This window comes from Physella acuta, unplaced genomic scaffold (assembly GCF_028476545.2).
Source record: "Physella acuta isolate Inbredline_101_S28 unplaced genomic scaffold, ASM2847654v3 ptg000186l, whole genome shotgun sequence".
NCBI classification, from domain to species: Eukaryota; Metazoa; Mollusca; class Gastropoda; family Physidae; genus Physella; species Physella acuta.
The window spans coordinates 181,107-202,500 of NW_026731705.1; the positions used below are offsets into that span (position 1 = coordinate 181,107).

At 34.6% G+C, this 21,394-nt stretch overlaps 2 protein-coding genes across 2 annotated transcripts in view; both read left to right on the forward strand.

The window, feature by feature from the left end:
* The first annotated feature begins 270 nt into the window (after positions 1-270).
* The window catches only part of LOC131936743 (uncharacterized), a 52,819-nt gene continuing 31,695 nt past the window's right edge, over positions 271-21,394 (forward strand). The window contains exon 1 of the mRNA XM_059293809.1: positions 271-344. The gene's annotated coding sequence lies outside the window, so the exon portion shown is untranslated. The remainder of the gene's footprint in view (positions 345-21,394) is intronic.
* LOC131936742 (GTPase IMAP family member 9-like) lies at positions 5,034-19,955 on the forward strand. Its single transcript, XM_059293808.1, has 5 exons — positions 5,034-5,068; positions 5,107-5,574; positions 18,485-18,602; positions 18,998-19,240; positions 19,588-19,955. Exons 1-5 carry the CDS (start codon positions 5,039-5,041, stop codon positions 19,953-19,955), a joined length of 1,227 nt encoding a protein of 408 aa, XP_059149791.1. The 5' UTR covers positions 5,034-5,038.

Here is a 21,394-nt window from a genome sequence, read left to right on the forward strand (position 1 = left end):
ATGTCTACAGGTGTCCATGTCTACAGGTGTTCATGTCTACAGGTGTCCATGTCTACCGGTGTCCATGTCTATATCCTACCATACATGTGGCCACAACGATTTATAGTACAGGGTGAAAAGCTCATATTAAATTCAAACAAAATATTTACACCCGTCTCCAGTAGATACCAGTGATTCTTTCAAATCTGATCTTTTAAAACCACTCAAGCGTGTTGTGTAAAGAAATAAAACCCCGTGTTTGGTATATAACTCAGGTGACTTCTTGTTCACGTCACATATCACTTCCTTACACAACTGGTGTATGCACTGTTTGGGATTCAATTTCAACTCGGTAATTCAATTAGGTAATTAATTAGGCGTTTGTTGATTTTATATTTTAATCGGTAATTATTTTATCTTTAAATTAAAGGTTAATAGGTTAGGCAGATATTTTAAATAGTTTAATTAAAGCAAATAAATTCTTTGAATAAAATTGACCGTAAGTCAATCGCTCACCTCCAATGATGGCCGGCATTACAATTAATAAATCTTGTGTTATTATGTTTTGATAATCGGTACTTTGTTTGATCTAATATTTTTTTTTATATCTACACAAAAGTATAATTTAATTTTTTAACAAAAAAAAACCAGTGATATTAAATATATCGGTATTTAGGCCAAACAATTCTCGACCCAAAGTCAATTTGTAGGATGTGCGAAATTTATATAATTAAAATAGAATCTAATTTCATTTTAATTAATGTTCTTATAAAAATAAAATATAAAATCAAGAATATATATCCGTAATTATAATTTATTAAAATAGCTTATATATTCTTAGTTTATTTTTTTAATACTCACAATTCGATGCGTTGTATCAGAATCGATGCTCGTTAATAAAATTAAACGCCGATACCATTAAAGGTCAGACTTGCCTAATTGACAAACTGGCAAAAATTATTCTTTTAATTTACAGGTTAATTAGAAGTAAATGCAATATGATGCTAGATAAAATTAGTACCTATAAAATACATATTAAAATAATTAATAGTAGAATTACAACAAAGACAGCTACACATTTATAAACATAGACTACTATTTAAGCTATTATAATTCTTTTTTAATATCATACAAGGGATAAAATCTGAAATATTGGGACGTTAAATTTTACGAATTAGAAAAATTGTCTTAAACATACTTTAGTTTATTTTAAGTGTTAATCACGTATGGTTTATACTCAAAAATACACTTTTAGTTTATACTTTCGGTATCTTATTAGATTTAAAAATTGAGAGTGAGTAGTTCGATGTATACATTTTATCTAGATCTAAATTTGTGATTTATAAATATGTCATAATTATATTTCAGCAGAACAGATAAGCTCCACTATGTGATTGTAAACTTTTTAGGGTGTAAAATAAAATTGGAGGAACCTCAAAAGCATTTGCTAGACATAATAACATGATACATCACAAGGAGCGGACAGCAGACAGCATGGACATGACAAAATTAACCTGTGGACTGAACAGTGACCAGGGTTGTTAATGCCTGGGGGTGAGGAGTCGCCAATCTTGGGCCCATTGTCCCGTGGGAATTTCTAATGGGAGGGGACATATATATATATATATATATATATATATATATATATATATATATATATATATATATATATATATATATATATATATATATATATATATATAAACGCAGGCCAGTCAGAGATTCGTTGGACGGGCCAGTAAAGCTGATTTTTGGTAAACCGAAGAGTCCAGAATTTAAACACCAGTGCACCTAAGCCTCTATGTAGTCTGTCGCTTGACCTACTTCTGTTTACCGTCGTCATGGTAATGATGGCTGCCGAAAACGACGATTCCGTGATTCCGTTTTTTAACATTGTCATGTCAGAAATATAATCTTATAAGCGTTATGTTTTTAGCATTATTCAACGATACAGATCTAGTTTTAACAATGGGCGACTAGTGTTTGAGGCAAACTTGCCATTTGTACATTTGTTTGGTATAATCACTGAGAAAATCGAGCAGATTTATATAAAGTAAGCAAAATTATAATTACTGTATATAATATTGTTGTAAAATATTCAAAATACTCGGAACTATAGAAAATTATTTAATAAGTCATACTAAACTATTTTCATTAATTTAAAAAAAACAATAAATCAGCAAAAAAATAAAACTTAAAAAAAATAACATTGTAAAGATAACAGATAACAAAGCCCGCACAGTTCCATCATAAATGCTGTCATTCTGTAGTTCTACGCTAATGACAGTTCCATCATAAATGCTGTCATTCTGTAGTTCTACGCTAATGACAGTTCCATCATGAATGCTGTCATTCTGTAGTTCTACGCTAATGACAGTTCCATCATAAATGTCATTCTGTAGTTCTATGGTAATGACAGTTCCATCATAAATGTCATTCTGTAGTTCTACGCTAATGACAGTTCCATCATAAATGTTGTCATTCTCTAGTTCTATGCTAATGACAGTTCCACTATAAATGTTGTCATTCTGTAGTTCTATGCTAATGACAGTTCCATTATAATTTTATTTCTCTCTCCAGAGCCTGAAGGATCTTCCATAGCAGTGTGTGCTGTCTGGTGATGACTTAAAGTCAAGTGGTGAGTTCAAAGGTCAGTCAATTTATCTTACATGTTGGTCTAAGAAAGTATCTAACCATAATCTTCTAAAGCTGACCCTCATACTGAATTATGTCTGCCATATCATTGACCAGTGACTATTGTTATGTAGTTTATAAAGAAACACTGGTTGATGACTAGTCAAGCTACCATATAAACTTCTTTCTTTAAAAAGTCAAAATATTTTTAACTATACATAGTGACTGACAGCTGATGAATGTAATGTGAAGGTCAAGGTTATTTCAATCAAACAGCTGCCACAGATGACCATAAGACTACAGTAAAGGCCAGTAGAGATCTGTCACATCAAGCTACAGGTAAGTTTGTTAATTATCTTTTAACTTAATCAAGTTACAGCCATGATTTCGTGCTGATGTAGACAATGTGTCAAATCTTTGTGTTGTGGTTTATGTAACAGGGATTAACTTGGATAGTCTAGATCAGTGGTTCCCAAACTTTGTCGAGTGATACCTGTTTTAATACCCTGAGTAAAATTGCAAACTATTCACTAAACATTCGCGGTTAATCTTTTTTTAAGTATTTTTTTTTTGTTAACGCCAACCTATGTCATTATCATTATCATCATCTTAATTTTGTTTTTTATCATAAAATAGTGTTGAAAATCTATTCGCGAAACGTCAATCAATTTTACGTTTGGGTATGAATGGTGAATACTACACCAAAGTTGTGTCTGCAGTTTTTCATCTTACGGGGAATCATTCTGCAAATCAAAGAATTCATCTTGTAATTCATCGGGAATGCTGGCAACATTAAGGGAAGAAGAGAATGGGTAATGCGTCAATACAGATTCTTCTTCGTTCAGCTCAGAGAAATAGCGCTGCAGTTCGTTTTCAATAGATTCAAGATGCCCAGAAATTTCTTCTTTCAAAATTGTAATTAACTCACAATTAGATTCATCTACCACACTGCAGAGTTTCTCAAATTTACAATATTTCCAAGATTTATTTTCTTCGCCGATTTTTGCAGCTTTGATAAAAATGCCCCGAGATTATCATGGAAAGTGATAATATTCAGGTTATATTGATGTTCGACCACATCTGCTAGGTATGATACTCTCTCCAACCACTCTATGTCGTTTTAAGTAGGCTATACCAAAAGGTCTTTTTTCCTTTGCATTTCCAAGAACAATTTGATTTCAGATTTAAATTCAAAAACACGATTCACAACATTTCGTTTGACAGCCAGACTGTAGTGTAGAAGAGCAGAACCTCGTGATATTTATTAAGGTCTTTGCTTAGTTCTTTGAAGGCTCCAGATTTTATATAATTTACGATTTATACTAGCAATGAAGTCTTGATGGCGATGTTTGAGGGCAGTGGTTAGGGAGCTAAATCTTTTCTGTTTTCTGAAAGCCCGACTTTGAGCTAAACATAGATGGTGCACCATCCATACAAACCCTCACAGCCGTTTTAACCCATTCTAGTCATCCAATTAAAAAAAAACGTATTTATTTTCTCCATGCTATATTCACAAAAGAGCAACTCTTCTTCGCTATCATTTGAATGAATATATTCAAAGACCAGCAACTGCGAACACGAACTCACGTCTGTTGATTTATCAACTTAAAAAGCCAACAATGGTGAAAGCTTAATGTCGATAAAAATGTGTTATTTAACATCTACGGACATGTAAGAATTAACTTCACCATCTTCAACATACAGCGTTTGATGAGATTTTCTCCTATTGTGTTTTTTTTTTGCTTGGCATTTTCTGTCGCGACTTCATGTGATGCTTGCACTGATGCTGTGTTTCCTTGGTGTGTTCGATTAAGTCTCTGACGTTTGCAACTAGCTTCGACCGACGAAAGAACTCCATATCTTTTTTGGTGTGTTTCGAATGACTCGTCCCAAATGACGTTTTAGTTTTGAAGATTTCATAAACTCGTGACTGAGAACAACTTTGTACAGTACGCTTTGCTTCTTCTCTAATCCCTTTCCAGTGATGTTAGTAAAGTCGAATTTCACAAAATTCTTCTAAATATTTATGTTTTATTTCAAATTACTAAGGTTTAGTATACCAGTAGGCGACCCCACAGAAAGCCCTTCCCATGTTGGGAACCCGTGGTCTAGATGACCACAACAGTATGGCCAGTGGAGAAGACATCTCAATATCTTTTACAGGTAATGGCCATTTGTTTGGAGAAAATTTGTCCTAAAAATATCTACCAGCATGCTTACTATGTTTTGTGCTGATAAAGTCTTTATGTTGGAACATTCTGTAGTTTGAAATGTTTACTGGATGAGTATCTTAAGATGGTGATGGTTGAGATGGTTGTGACAGTTGGAGGTTGTAGATAGTTTTTATGTTTTATGTTTGTCAAAGTTTTGCAGGTAATAAATTTTTACAGTAATAAAATTGTTTTGTTTACCTGTACAGGTACACATGAAGTACAAGAATGTCTTGAAGGTCAAGGTGAGATAGATCTACACACACACCTGGCAAACTGTAAGAAAAATCCTGGCCATAAAAACTTTATACCTGTAAATCAGTTAAGTCTTGAACATTTTCCTCCTGGTTACCATGACAACGATGTGTATGACCTCACAAAAGTCCTGGCTGACCTAACTGTCAGGATAGCCGTTAAGTTGACCAGTCCATACAGACCAGAGTTTGTACCAGGCACTAAAGATCCATATCCTTGCTACAACACCAGGGGTGAGAACTCACTGAGGACAGGGACTGGGAGGGTGGGGGAAGTGAACAAGTACACAAAGGGGATGGACCAGACATACAGGACCTACAGAACTTGTCCATGTCCTGAATGTGACCACTCGGACACACCCAGCAAAGTGTGGTGGGAGGTTGATGTGGTGACAGCCAGACATGTGGTTTTTGATGAGAGTGAGGCGAGACAGTCCAGCTGTAGGTTGTGGTTTAATGATGATAAAAGTCCAGTGGTCAAGATTTATGGGTGGGAGGTGAGTGGGTCGAACACTGAGAGGGATTTGTGTGGGTTGTATTGTGCGACACATGACGTAGATGTAGCTGATAAACTGGAGGAGATGGTGGTGCGGTTTTATGTTCTATGTCTGAAAGTTTGGGACAAATACAAGAGTAATAGACATGTGGACAAGCTGACCATTATAGTGTCACATCCTCATGGCTGTTCTAAGCAGGTTTCGGTAGGTCACTGTGTACACAGGCAGGAGGTGGGGGGTGGATGGACCAGGTATACGTACACAACTTGCACCTGTCCAGGTAGCAGTGGGGCTCATGTCTACAGACTGGGGTGTATCTGGTCTAACCATCCCCACAGTGGAGCTAAGTCTCGTGGATTAAATTATAGTGGGGTGTGGGTAGACTAAGACTAGTAGTTGTCTCCTCTTGTATAGAATGTAAACAAACATGGCGTCTGTTGGATGTCTGTCTTTTCTAGAATGTAAACAAACATGGTGCCTGTTGAATGTCTACTCTTAAAATATTTCTTGACATTATTGTAGAGCTTTATTAAACTTTTAATTCATTATCTTGTTATTTGTATCAGAGAAAAAGTTTTTGATTGATTGGGAGTTGAGAAAAAATGTAACTGATTTCTTGTAAATATAAACGTAAAAACGTTTTAAAGCAACTCGTTTTCTTTCTAATTTTTGTTGGTTTGAATTTTGGATGACGCTAAAGTTTGAATCTAGCGACTCTCAATATTGTCGCAAAAGTTTGGTTCTAGCAACTCTCGATATTAACGCTAAAGTTAGGATATAGCGACACTCAATATTGACGCTAAAATTGGTATCTAGCGACTCAATATTGACGCTAAAGTTTAGATCTAGCGACTCAATATTGACGCTAAAGTTTGGATCTAGCGACACTCAATATAGACGCTAAAGTTTGGATCTAGCGACTCTCAATATTGACGCTAAAGTTTGGATCTAGCGACACTCAATATAGACGCTAAAGTTTGGATCTAGCGACTCTCAATATTGACGCTAAAGTTGGGATCTAGCAACTCACAATATTGATGTTAAAGTTTCGTTGTTTCTATAGCAACTTGTTAGATCCTGCCAGTTTGGCCTATAAATTTAATTATAGGAGGAATTGGATAGATAAAAAAGCAATGAGCATTTTTATGGTGTCTGCTATAAAATAGAGATAAACGTAGGATCCAACTAGGAGGGATAAAAGAATGAGGTATGATGGTCAAAGGGAAATTACAATTAAAAAAGAAAAATATTTAAAAAAACATGAATTATGTACCTTCAAAATTTTTTAGCTAGTGTCCATGTAATATTTATTTTATATTTGTCACACAAAGTCAGATAGCAAATTGTTATCACACAAAGTCAGATATCTAATTATTTTAGTGACACCGATGATCGTTGTAAATAAAATGTTTGTATTTGTTACAAGGCAGTTTTTACATTGAGTGTCAACATCCAAAACTTGTAAATACCTAATTGCTCAATTAAATTAATGAAAATTGAATGTCCTAGCTTTATACGGGCGGTAAAATAAACGTACACAAACACTGGACTGGCATGACCAAGCTTTATACGGGCGGTAAAATAAACGTACACAATCACTGGACTGACATGACCAAGCTTTATACGGGCGGTAAAATAAACGTACACAAACACTTGACTGGCATGACCAAGCTTTTTACGGACGGTAAAATAAACGTATACAAACACTGGACTGACATGACCAAGCTTTATACGGGCGGTAAAATAAACGTACACAAACACTGGACTGGCTTGACCAAGCTTTATACGGACGGTAAAATAAACGTACACAAACACTGGACTGACATGACCAAGCTTTATACGGGTGGTTAAATAAACGTACACAAACACTGGACTGGCTTGACCAAGCTTTATACGGACGGTAAAATAAACGTACACAAACACTGGACTGACATGACCAAGCTTTATACGGACTGTAAAATAAACGTACACAAACACTGGACCAAGCTTTATACGGGCGGTAAAATAAACGTACACAAACACTGGACCAAGCTTTATACGGAGGGTAAAATAAACGTACACAAACACTGGACTGGCATGACCAAGCTTTATACGGGCGGTAAAATAAACGTACACAAACACTGGACTGACATGACCAAGCTTTATACAAGCGGTAAAATAAACGTACACAAACACTGGACTGACATGACCAAGCTTTATACAAGCGGTAAAATAAACGTACACAAACACTGGACTGACATGACCAAGCTTTATACGGGCGGTAAAATAAACGTACACAAACACTGGACTGGCTGTAAAGTGTAACTAGGTCAAGGTGACACTTGTGTATGATTTCAACTGGAACATCTCCACACACGCTACCGTGACGTCATTAGGTAATCAAAGCTGTCTGACCTGATGAAATAAAACATTAATACGACAGCCTGTAGGTCAAGAATACAGCCGTGGCGAGTGTTGATTAGCTTGATTAGGGTGTAACAGTTAATAGAACTTTAAAAATAAAATTAAACATACTTGATTGCGATTCAATACAGTAGTAACTAGTAACGCATGAATTGTCCTGGTGACATTATTTTTAGTTTTAAATCATTCTATGTATAACTTAATTTCAACTATGTGTTGATTCATCGTATACCTAATTCAATCATTAGTAGCACGTAGTATAGGCCGCAACATAATTAGCTCAACTCATACAATTTTTACTCTTTTAAAAAGGTTAATTTATTATCTTTGGATCTAATCATTTACTACTTAGTTATTAACATTTTTTAAGAAAAAGATGTATAAAAAATTGGTGACATAATTACTATAAAACGAAGGAACATGAAAATGCGGTATCGATACCGCTAATAGTGTTTCTAGTTTGTGAGACATTTTGCAAAGTCTTCTAAACGGATAAATCTAAAATAAATATGCAAGTTAGGAAGCTTAGTAAAAAATAAAAATAATCCCACTAAAAACAGAGTTTGTCTCAATGTTTTACTATTTTAAGTAAATTTTTGAAAACTCACCTTTTAAACTCAATATGAGATTAACAAAAACAAGTAAAAAGTTGAAATAAAAATTATACAGCGGTAACGGATAATAATCGCTGCTAATAAGGAGGGCATATATGATTGGAATCATAATCGCGTTCTATCGTTTTTTAAACGGTTAACATACCAATGCGAACGACTACATTTGAATTAGATTTTTGTGTGCACGAAAGAGCCTGTGACGTCGTATTTATTTACTTGTAAATCGAGCTACTCTATAGCAACCTAAACTTTTATATAGTTTAAGTGCTATTTTTCGTCTTACGGTCTAAGGGAAGTAACAATTAAAATATAAAATTTCTTTAAGAAACTCCAATTACGTACCTTTTTGTGTCAGTTTAAAATTCATCCGCATTCTAATTTGTTTCTTAAGATCTTGTATATATTTTTTAAAACAGTGATTTTAAGATTTTTTCTTGATGTGTTGCCCTAATTAAGACTGCTGCTTAATTAAGTCAGATCTGATGGCCTAATTAAATAAACTCTTAAGGTCAGACCTGGTTCACGTGACGCTTGTCATCTGACGGTCAACTCTAATTCACCTACACTACCCTGACATCGGAGAAAGCCTAGATAACGTACGTCATCGTTGGATGTTTTGTTGACAAGCCATTGTGGGACTTTGTTTCTTAAAGTTTCAATATTGCTTCTGTTACCTAGCATAAAGCTTAATGATATGCGGTTGGTAGGTATCCTTAAATCCAATTTAGCATGTTATGAGGTACCTGCCATTCTTCAATTTCCTTTCCTTCAGCGTTGAGGTCAGGGTTACCCTAGAATTGAGGTCAGGGTTACCCCAGCATTGAGGTCAGGGTTACCCCGGCATTGAGGTCAGGGTTACCCCAGCATTGAGGTCAAGGTTACCCCAGCATTGAGGTCAGAGTTACCCCATCATTGAGGTCAGGGTTACCCCAGCATTGAGGTCAGTGTTACCCCAGCATTGAGGTCAGGGTTACCCCAGCATTGAGGTCAGGGTTACCCCAGAATTGAGGTCAGGGTTACCCCAGAATTGAGGTCAGGGTTACCCCAGCATTGAGGTTAGGGTTACCCCAGCATTGAGGTCAGGGTTACCCCAGCATTGAGGTCAGGGTTACCCCAGCATTGAGGTCAGGGTTACCCCAGCATTGAGGTCAGGTTACCCCAGCATTGAGGTCAGGGTTACCCCACCATTGAGGTCAGGGTTACCCCAACATTGAGGTCAGGGTTACCCCAGCTTTGAGGTCAGGGTTACCCCAGCATTGAGTTCAAATTTACCCCAGCTCTGAGAGTGTCTGTTCATGTCTTCCACATACAGGCAATCTTTGATGTTTGGTAGAGAGCGGTCCAGTGGAGCGAAGCGATAGAATACATTTATGCTACACTCTATGAGTGTGTTTAGTACCCATTATCTCACATGTTGTTGTGTTAGTATAACGATATCTGTTGTTGGTATGTCATTTTTTATGAGGGAAGAATTAACCTTCTGTTCCTTGCCCATGGCTTCACAAGCAAGAATAGAGGAACCACCAGCTCGCCTTTATGGGCTCCTTCGAGGCGGAGCGCCCGGCCCCCTACCTGACAGGTGGAGAGCCCGGCCCCTACCTGACAGGTGGAGCGCCCGGCCCCCTACCTGCGGGGTGTAGAGCCCGCCCCCTACCTGCTGCAGGATTCCACAGGCAGGACGCCACATCTGTTTGTATTATTGCTTTCCTCCATCCCAATTAAGCAAAGCGTTGAATTATAGCTAGCTGACTACAAAAGCATTATATCTGGCTGTCTACAGTTAAATTGAAGCTAGCTGACTACAAAAGCATTATATCTGGCTGTCTACAGTTAAATTGAAGCTAGCTGACTACAAAAGCATTATATCTGGCTGTCTACAGTTAAATTGAAGCTAGCTGACTACAAAAGCATTATATCTGGCTGTCTAATGTTAAATTGAAGCTAGCTGACTACAAAAGCATTATATCTCGCTGTCTACAGTTAAATTGAAGCTAGCTGACTACAAAAGCATTATATCTGGCTGTCTACAGTTAAATTGAAGCTAGCTGACTACAAAAGCATTATATCTGGCTGTCTACAGTTAAATTGAAGCTAGCTGACTACAAAAGCATTATATCTGGCTGTCTAATGTTAAATTGAAGCTAGCTGACTACAAAAGCATTATATCTCGCTGTCTACAGTTAAATTGAAGCTAGCTGACTACAAAAGCATTATATCTGGCTGTCTACAGTTAAATTGAAGCTAGCTAACTACAAAAGCATTATATCTCGCTTTCTATAGTTAAATTGAAGCTAGCTAACTACAAAAGCATTATATCTGGCTCTCTACAGTTAAATTGAAGCTAGCTGACTACAAAAGCATTATATCTGGCTCTCTACAGTTAAATTGAAGCTAGCTGACTACAAAAGCATTATATCTCGCTGTCTATAGTTAAATTGAAGCTAGCTAACTACAAAAGCATTATATCTGGCTGTCTACAGTTAAATTGAAGCTAGTTGACTACAAAAGCATTATATCTGGCTCTCTACATTTAAATTGAAGCTAGCTGACTACAAAAGCATTATATCTGGCTGTCTACAGTTAAATTGAAGCTAGCTGACTACAAAAGCATTATATCTGGCTGTCTACAGTTAAATTGAAGCTAGCTGACTACAAAAGCATTATATCTGGCTGTCTACAGTTAAATTGAAGCTAGCTGACTACAAAAGCATTATATCTGGCTGTCTACAGTTAAATTGAAGCTAGCTGACTACAAAAGCATTATATCTGGCTGTCTACAGTTAAATTGAAGCTAGCTGACTACAAAAGCATTATATCTGGCTGTCTACAGTTAAATTGAAGCTAGCTGACTACAAAAGCATTATATCTCGCTGTCTATAGTTAAATTGAAGCTAGCTGACTACAAAAGCATTATATCTGGCTGTCTACAGTTAAATTGAAGCTAGCTGACTACAAAAGCATTATATCTGGCTGTCTACAGTTAAATTGAAGCTAGCTGACTACAAAAGCATTATATCTGGCTGTCTACAGTTAAATTGAAGCTAGCTGACTACAAAAGCATTATATCTCGCTGTCTATAGTTAAATTGAAGCTAGCTGACTACAAAAGCATTATATCTGGCTGTCTACAGTTAAATTGAAGCTAGCTGACTACAAAAGCATTATATCTGGCTGTCTACAGTTAAATTGAAGCTAGCTGACTACAAAAGCATTATATCTGGCTGTCTACAGTTAAATTGAAGCTAGCTGACTACGGTAGAATATCATAGCGATAAACCTGCCAGCATCACATATCCACTTACGTACAACTCTGATGGTCCCACATTACCAATACAAACTGAGCGAGGTTAACACAATGCCAAGTGTGTTGCTTACAGGAGACAGTCCATTGTATTTTAAATAATAACAACTTTATTGTCTATGGGAGACAATCCATGTTTTTTTCTTTAACACACACATTTTATCTTTATGGGAGACAACTTATGCATATTTGTTTTCTTTAATAATCCAGCTTTGTCTCCCCTACTATCTAAAATACCTTAGATAATGTATATGTGTTATAAGGTGGGTTCGAGTTCATGTATCAAATATAAATGACAATATAAGCACGAGAGAAAATAATTAAATTTAAACAAATCTAAATGAAGAATGATAAGCAAACGCACGAGGAATAAATAGTCGACAAAACTTTGGCAAATGCGCTATCTAGGTTGTAATAAATATCCAGGACACTAGATAGAATACGAATGCCTTTTTTGAGCGGAGTAGTGCGTTGTACCGGCCGTTGTGTGTATTTAATGTCGAGAGATCAGGACAATAAATTCTTTTGAAAAGCAAGAACGGCAGTGAGGTATTTGTCTCTTTCTTTTTAGTTTGCTTACATGTAAGGTAGACATATTTTCTAGTTTTGAGGAAGTATTGTATTCGTGCAAAACGATATATTTTGAAATTAAGATGAATGTTAACGTTTCACAACCTTCCAGAACCGGAAAAACAGTTTTGCAATCATTTTTGTCTGTGTGTGTGTGTGTATTTGAACACGATTACTTGGTTAACAGTTAGGTTGACGAAATTTCCTATATAAGTGTTATATTACATTTGTAGCTTTTTATCAACTTTTGCGCGATCTAAAGTAACTCGTTGTGGAGAGCCTTTACTTTGAGTGCCGTTTAAATGAGGTCAATACAAATGTAGGCTATAAATAAGTATTTCATAGTTCGCTCAGGTTTTTGTCAAATTCTGAACGATTTCTGTTAACCAGAAGATGCACTTTACTCACTTTCTGTTTGAACAAAATAACTTTATTGATGTTAATAAGACGAAATTTGGAATTTAACAATAAGATCGTATATTTGGATTACTCTCAAATTTTAGGAGGAAAATGTACTTTATTCCCTGTCTCAAAAATATCCATAACAAAAGTAAGGTTTCATGTAGGTAGGCCTACGGGACATTTTATACACATGAATAAGATTTTATTCTCTAGATTCCTTGCAAATTTTGAATTCCATCCAGTGACCTAAAGTAGCTATTAGTACTCTATCAGATTGCTCAAACAAAAAAAAGACATTAGGATTTTATATAACTATTGATTTGCAATAAATTTTTTTCTATGCGACTAAAGCTTATTTGTGTTTAACTTTTGTTAAAGTGAGTGGACCGGTATTTCGCTCAATATCCGATGTCTTAATATCCTTTAGAATTTGATAGTTTCGTGTAACATTCTCGTTCAGTATATTCTAAGCAAATGTCACTTGTACATAGTCCAAAAAAAAACAACTAAGGATATTGTTATAAACCTTATTTTTATATACCGAATGCAGTAGGGAGGGGGCTACCACCCCAACCCATATTGTTGAATAAGAAAAAAATTAAAGGTGATCAGCCTGCTTTAATTATTTAGTTTATATTACCAGTACTGGATGAATTTGTTGCTGTGTTATGTCTTCAACCTGTAGTGTTGTATTTCTAGGAGGCATGTAGAATGGTTGTGTTTGTGAAATTTTCATAAACAGTAATTTAAACTGTGTTAATATTAGTGACCATATCACGGTCCCAGCATGGTGATTAAATAGTTTTTTTCCCGTGATGATGGATATTGAACTTTTTGTAGAGAGGGAGTAAGATTAAGAAAAACAAAGATCTCATGACAAATGATCTCAAGGACAAAAGATCTAGGGACGAAATATCTCATAGCTAATTATGTATAGTATTTAAGATGAGTTTAATTGATTTTAATATTTTAAAATTGAGTGTCATATGGATTTCATTTACTTTTATTGCCCAATATAATTATGAGATATACTTAATGAATTCGTTAAGCTTATAAAAACTATCAAAAGACTAAGTAAAATTAATTTTTAAATATAATTTGATATGAAACGTATCAGACGCGAAAATGTATATTTTCAAATAACTTGATGGAACCCTTAACCACATTAATGTTCAAAGCACGTGAAATAATTTTCTTGGGTGATTCGGCGGATGTCTTCTCCCTTAAGGCCTGTCCGCCGATAAAGCAAGTGGCTACCTTGCTGCGTAGTCGTTATTTCAGAGCCCTATCATAATTAGATCATCTAACCCTTTGATCTAGTTGCGTCTACTTAATATCAAGGAAAACAGTCTCATGATCGCCAAACCCAAATAAACAGTCTATCGAAAATTAGTTTTAAACTGCACACATTATTTCTATAATTGCAATTTAAGTATGTTTAATGTGTTGTTAGAAGCCTATGCGACAAAACTCGTCTCACAATCATTACCGTACAACTTAAAAACTTAATATGACAATTAATTTTCATTAATAATGAAATAAACTAAAATCAGCCCAACTGATATAAATATTTTGCAGTGAGAATTTTGTCTGAATGTTTTGTCTGAGATCATTTCTCCTGAAATATTCTCTCTTGATATATTTTATCCTTGAGATCATTTGTGATTGAGATCAATTGTCCTAAGATCATGTGTCCTAAGGTCATTTATCCTTAGATCATCTGACTTTTTTTTTTTTTGCAAATGTACGTATTTGTTCTAAACCTTTTAGGTGCAGCATATACCAAGCACGACCCAAGCTCACAATGGTAATATTTTATTTCCATTTTTACCGCTTTAAATAAAATTTCTAAACTTTTTATTAAAACATACTAAAACACAAGTTTTGCTCAGTTCAAATTTGATTAAACATAAAAAGTAAACAGTAAAATAAAAAAAAATAGGCCCTACTTGGAAAATGAAACATATCATAACAAGCCTAACATCTAAAAAAAACAAATATCTCATGTGTGGTTCAAACTTTTTTAGTTAAATAACAAGTAGGCGCCTATGATACACAGAGACTTACACACTCAACAACACACACACACACACATATATATATATATATATATATATATATATATATATATATATATATATATATATATATATATATATATATATATATATATGGTTCCATGACAAATGATCTCAGACAAAATATCCCAGACAAAATATCTCACGGACAAGAGTGAAGTAGATTACTTTTATTTATTATCGCTAGAAAAAATAAGAGAATGTGCTATATATTTTTAACAATTTTACACACATTACAATATAAAAGAATTCAACAAAACAAAACACTGTTACTGAGAAAAACGAACACACTATTTTGTACCGACCCCCCCATCCCGCAACACACACACACACTGAAGTTAGAACCAATAACAAAAGTGGAGTCTGACTATACTGTAGGCATATTACTTATTTTAAAAACAATTACTAAAAAATCGATACCTCCAACATTAAATCTAGAAGCCATTATCGTAATGTTAAATCAATCGAATACACCAAACACAGACCTTAAAATGGTTTACGCCTGTTTATCGCTGGTATTCCCGAAATAGATGATTGCTATTTGACGATAGTGTTGGTTTCTATAAACCAAACAAAAACCATAATCACCGTCTTAACTTCAAATTTAACTGGAAACGAAAAATGTCATTGAAAACGGATTGTTATCTATAATCGGCATATTATCCGGATTTAAGCTTGAACAACACGTAGGTACTGCACCTTGATATTAAGTATAGTCGTAGTCATACCCCTTAACTTTGCACCTAAGCTCAAACATGACGAAAGTCACATTAAGAGTTTCTTTTAAGCGATTCTCAATGGAATATATACTTTTACCAATGTCTGCACCCACCTCATAAAACTTAGTCCAAACCTACCCCAGAAACTTCAAGTACCCTCTGCCCTTCGGGAGCAAAAAAGTTTTAGAAGAAACATTAGTCGCATTTGTAGATCATACAGACTATGATGGGGATAGTGATTCTTCAGACTTTTTTCTATACATTTTAGGGGGGGGGGGGTGCGAATTGAATTCTTTGGGGAAGGGGAAATCTTACACAGGTAAAAGTATTTATTTTCTACATAAATTGTTTTTCGTTCTAGGGTGGGAGGGCGGGTATTCCAGAGATGCTAAAGATATACTTGAATAAAACTCTGCACGAAAACCACGTTTAAGGTTAGACAAATGAATTAGGCGGCAATTCCAGTGACTTTATTATCGAGTATCGACAATGTCACTATTGTTGTGTATTTTTTGGCATTTGCTTTTTAATTCTATGCTTACTCTACATTCAATAACGTCTGTATTACTGAGATTAATCTGCAAAAAGTAAGTCTAGATTATAGATTTCGCGTCTACCTTTAGTCTGTATAATTAACAAATGCGACCAGTGATACTTTCAGGACATTTTTCTGGGGGCGGGGGGGGGGGCGAACAAAATTTAACACGGAAGGGGAATGGACGAGGAGGGCGGAAACTGGTAAAAGTATATATTTTCTATATAAATTCTGTTTCGTTTTTCGGAGGGCTCCCCTCACACCCCTCTCCTCCAACCCGCCCCAAACGTAGAGATACGTAAATTCAACTTTTTGCAAGTTTGAGCTTATGTGCAAGGTTTAGCGGTTTGAACACAACTATATTTTGTATAATGTGTAGTAACAACGTGTAGATCTAGATTACCAGATAAGGTAATGTTGAAATGTCTACATGTAGCGTCTATACACAAAATATAATGGCTTCATTGATGTTGAAAAAAAGTTAAGAATCGAATACTGAAAACGATACACAGTAATAATGACGTCATTGATAATTTACACACAAATTTAAACGCCTAATTTTAGAAGTGAACTAGACTTACCCGGTCATCCCTTGGATAACTGTAGGTTTCGGGGGTCATCCATAAATGACATCACGTCTGTCGCTTATCATCACAAAATAACCAGACCCCACATTCAAAAAGACGTTTTTTATCTTTTAAAAACACCGATTTCGGCTGAGCATAGGTCTGACCACACTATCCCTTATATACTGACGTCACAGGTGACCTACTCAACTCTACTTCACCTGCCCAGTGTCACGCCAAGTCTCAGATAACTTGTTTTTATCGTTTAAAAAAACGATTCCGGGCTAGCATGTCTCTGACCACACTATCCTTTCATATGCTTAGGACAAAGAAACAGATGAACTCTACTTCACCTGCCCTGTAACCCGCCAAGTTCAGATAGGCAACTTTATTCACATCTAAAAAAAAAACAAATTGAATTTTTTTTAACATTGACGTGATGTGTCTAGAACCCGTGCCACCCGCATGAAAGCCTATTACATTTACAACTTGGCTATCTGGACTCGTGACGTCAATGATGTTTTTGTGCTCTATAATAATACTATGAGTCTCATTATGCAACTTGATTTACGCGCATAGGTGCTATCTAAATCTAGATCCAAGTCTAGTAATTTTCAAATTAAATTTTATCTTCAATTAGCCAAGTTCATAGCTGAACAAACAAAGATTATATAAAATAATAAAAGTCTGAAATAGTTTAGTATATAGAAACTCATTATTATCTAAATCTAGATAGAATTATCTATATTATCTACGACTGGTTTACTTAAGTCTAGTTTTTGCGTAGCTCTTGCTAGATCTAGATTAGACCTATTCTAGATCTAGATAGATAACTCACAAAGATTTATATCAAGTATTTAAGGACTAAAGTAGTTTAATAAAGAAACTCAAAAATGTGTTATGATTTCAAAATGGATTGTATTTTTAACTAATTAATCTTTGGTTTGACCTAGATTCTAGATCTAGATCAATAAATAACTTTCTTGGACAGATTGTAGAGCTAGAGAAATTTATTATAAAACTAAATGAAAAATACAGTTGAAAATTGATATAAGTGTTGGAACTTAATAGAAACATCAAGCGGGCGTATTGTTAAAGTTATGGCCGACATAAAATTTGTTGAGTTTTAGGAGTATAAAGATGTAGATGTAGAAAACAAATAAAATTATATAGAAATATATATATATATATATATATATATATATATATATATATATATATATATATATATATACGCGTTCGTATCAGGATAATGGTTACGGTTATTAGGTTATCGTTAAACGTTCAAAGTTGAGAGGATACTAAACATCTGATAAAATACCGATAGGCCTACTTGAAATTTCGTCAACATAACTTTAATTTAATTTAAGTTACCGTGTTCAGTGACATACATATACACTCAGACGCAAACGAAATAATTGCAAAGCCCAATTTCCGATTCGATAACTCGTAAATTTAAGATTTTGATAATTCTGGTTTAGAATTTTTCACGATTTAAATAAGTCTACTTTATTCCGTATATGATAAAGTACTGAGGCCAAAACTGTCGAAATTTAATGTGAATTTTGTACAAGATTACCTCCTCAATAGCCTACTCTGTATACGAAAAAAATATAGCGCTGTTAAATTTTGAAGAATAGGTTAAATAAGCTTTCATACTTTTTTCAAGTAATTTGCAAATTGGTATTGTACAGTTTATTAAATGTATACAATTCATTTTCAGGCAGTTGCTTACACAGAAGAAGAGGTGAATCTTCTATTGATAGGTAAAACTGGCAATGGCAAAAGTAAAACAGGCAACATGATTCTGGGTCGTGATGAGTTTCCAGCTGATTCAAGCTGTGAGTCAGTGACGCATCATGTATCATCAGCAGTCGTCAGAATAGGTAACCGTATCATTAAAGTTGTAGACAGTCCTGGTGTAGGTGATACGGCAGCAATAGATGATGTAGAGCAGGTGACAGAATAGGTAACCGTATCATTAAAGTTGTAGACAGTCTTGGTGTAGGTGATACGGCAGCAATAGATGATGTAGAGCAGGTGACAGAATAGGTAACCGTATCATTAAAGTTGTAGACAGTCCTGGTGTAGGTGATACGGCAGCAATAGATGATGTAGAGCAGGTGACAGAATAGGTAACCGTATCATTAAAGTTGTAGACAGTCCTGGTGTAGGTGATACGGCAGCAATAGATGATGTAGAGCAGGTGACAGAATAGGTAACCGTATCATTAAAGTTGTAGACAGTCCTGGTGTAGGTGATACGGCAGCAATAGATGATGTAGAGCAGGTGACAGAGCTTGTAATCAACAGTATGAAAACTGCGATTCTTTTAACTCCTCAAGGCTACCATGCTTTTCTTCTTGTGGTTAGATACGGCGCTAGATTCACAAAGGAAGATTTTGAATGCATCCGATTGTTAAAAAATATATTTGGTGAGGACTTTGTGAAACAATTCTGTGTACTTGTTATGACACATGGTGATGTTTTTTGTAAAGATCACAAAAACCAGAAAAAACTTTTGAAATGTGGTGTCTTGAGCAAACTGGTGTCTTTAAGGATTTGTTAACTGAATGTAACAACCGAGTTGTTATGTTTGACAACTGTTCAAATGATGCGGAGAAACAAAAACTACAAGTTGCTATGGTACTAAGTCTTATTGATGATATTCAACGTAGAATAAAGCGGTACAGCTTTGAAAACTTTAGTTACACAGAACAGTCGAGAAAAATAATTTTAGTTAAATCTAAAGAACTCAAAATACGAGATGACGCAATGAATAAACAAAGATTGATTTTAAATGACTATGACAAGTTACAATATACAGATAACCTTACAGAACAGAGATCAATAACTGAGAACCTTGTTAACGAAATTAAAAAGCTTCGTGAATATTTAGTTGCTCAAGATAATGAGACTGGTGCATTAGCTGATCTTATCAGAAACATAGATCAAATGCATGCCATGTTTAAAGATAGAATTAATTCAATATCAGAATTACTTGAAGCCAATTACAAATTACAAAAAGAAGAGAAAATGCACCAGGAACAACAAGAGACATTGAATAAAATTCTTAACAAGATGCTAAAAGAGCAAAAATTAGAACAACAAAAACTTTTCGAAGAAAGAAAAAAAATGGAGAATGAAACTAAGAAAAAAGAAGCGGAAATTAAAAAACAACTACAAGAAGAATAGAAGAAACGTAACAAAGTATTAAGAGCAGAAAATGAAAAAACATCAATTCGAGATGGAAAGAATACAAAAAGAACGAGACGAGCTAAAGAAAAATAAAGAATTGGGAGAAAAAGAAAGGACGGAAATAGAAAAACAATATAAGAAAAAATGAACAGCAACTCAAGAAACAATTTGACAGTAATATAAATGAAATCAAATTGCAATTTGAGGTGGAAAAAAGCAATGTAGAAAAAATGATACAACTTGAAAAAGAAACCTTAGAGAAAAAATACAAAGAACTGACAGATAAATACAAGAAAGAAAGCAAAAACCTAGAACAACGAATACTAAATACCACTTTAGAGAAACATAATGTGTGTAAACAGCTGGAAGAAACAAAACAGAAAAACCAACAACTGGAAACGAATTATCAAAATCAGTGTCTGCGGCATAAAACCGAACTTCGCGATAAGGAATTAGCTTTGACAGAAATGAAGCTTAAAAACCAACTGCTTATTAAGAAGCTTAAACTTGCTGAAGTAGCAAATGCCGAGACTTTGGAATCAAAACTAAAAGACCTGGAACAGCGATATGGGAAAATCAAGGCTAATTTACCAAAAGAAGAGAAACAGCGGATTGAAAAGAAAATCAACAAATTACAGATAAGAAACAGTTATTTATATAAAGATTGTTGTATTATATAAATTTTAAAAGTTTTCAGAACATAAATAAAAAAAAACAACTTATTTTGTGATAATAAAATGAAAATTGCACGTTCTTATTTATAGTGTACAGAGTATAGAGGAACTTAGTATATTTAATCTTGAGAAAAATTGAATTCGAGTCTGAAAAACGAAAAATTTTGTAATCTTGTTAATCAGTCTGTTTTTTGTGTGACTGTCTCTAAATAGCGATTTCCAGTAAGCGGTAGTGCTTATGTACTCACTTTCTGTGTAAACAATTTTACTTCCAGAAAACAAATTGCATATATTAGTATAAGAACTAAAATAATACGCAAATTTATATATATTTCTTTTAAAGGTGTCCGATATCTAGAACACGTACGTATTTCCATTGTCTAAAATATCGACAGTTTAAGGACTGTTTAAGTAAGTTTGACTAAACATTAATAAGGACCGTAATTATATTTTTATCAACATTTCAGCATTTCTGACAAAAATAATTTTTACTTTTATTGTAGACGAATTCTAGAAAAAAGTTTTGTAATCTTGCAAAAAAAATCGAAATCAAGATTTTCACAAATCTCGACTTTTTACACATCACTGAGTCGGAAAAACTTAGTTGTGCAATTTCGTCCGTGTGTCTATGTGCGTGTCCATTTATGAACACAATAAATTATGTACCGGCACAGGTACGTTGATGAAATTTCATATATAAGTATAATACTAAATTTGTAGTTCTGTAACAATTTTTAAACATTTGCAGTTATCGGAATTGGA

Bases quoted from the DNA above. Each gene is read 5' to 3' on its own strand.
- LOC131936742 (XM_059293808.1), top strand. From the start codon at position 5,039: ATGAAGTACAAGAATGTCTTGAAGGTCAAG. The intron at 5,575-18,484 runs GTGAGTGGGTCG...ATTCATTTTCAG, and splicing joins TCAAGATTTATGGGTGGGAG to GCAGTTGCTTACACAGAAGA. The intron at 18,603-18,997 runs GTGAGTCAGTGA...GTATCATTAAAG, and splicing joins GTTTCCAGCTGATTCAAGCT to TTGTAGACAGTCCTGGTGTA.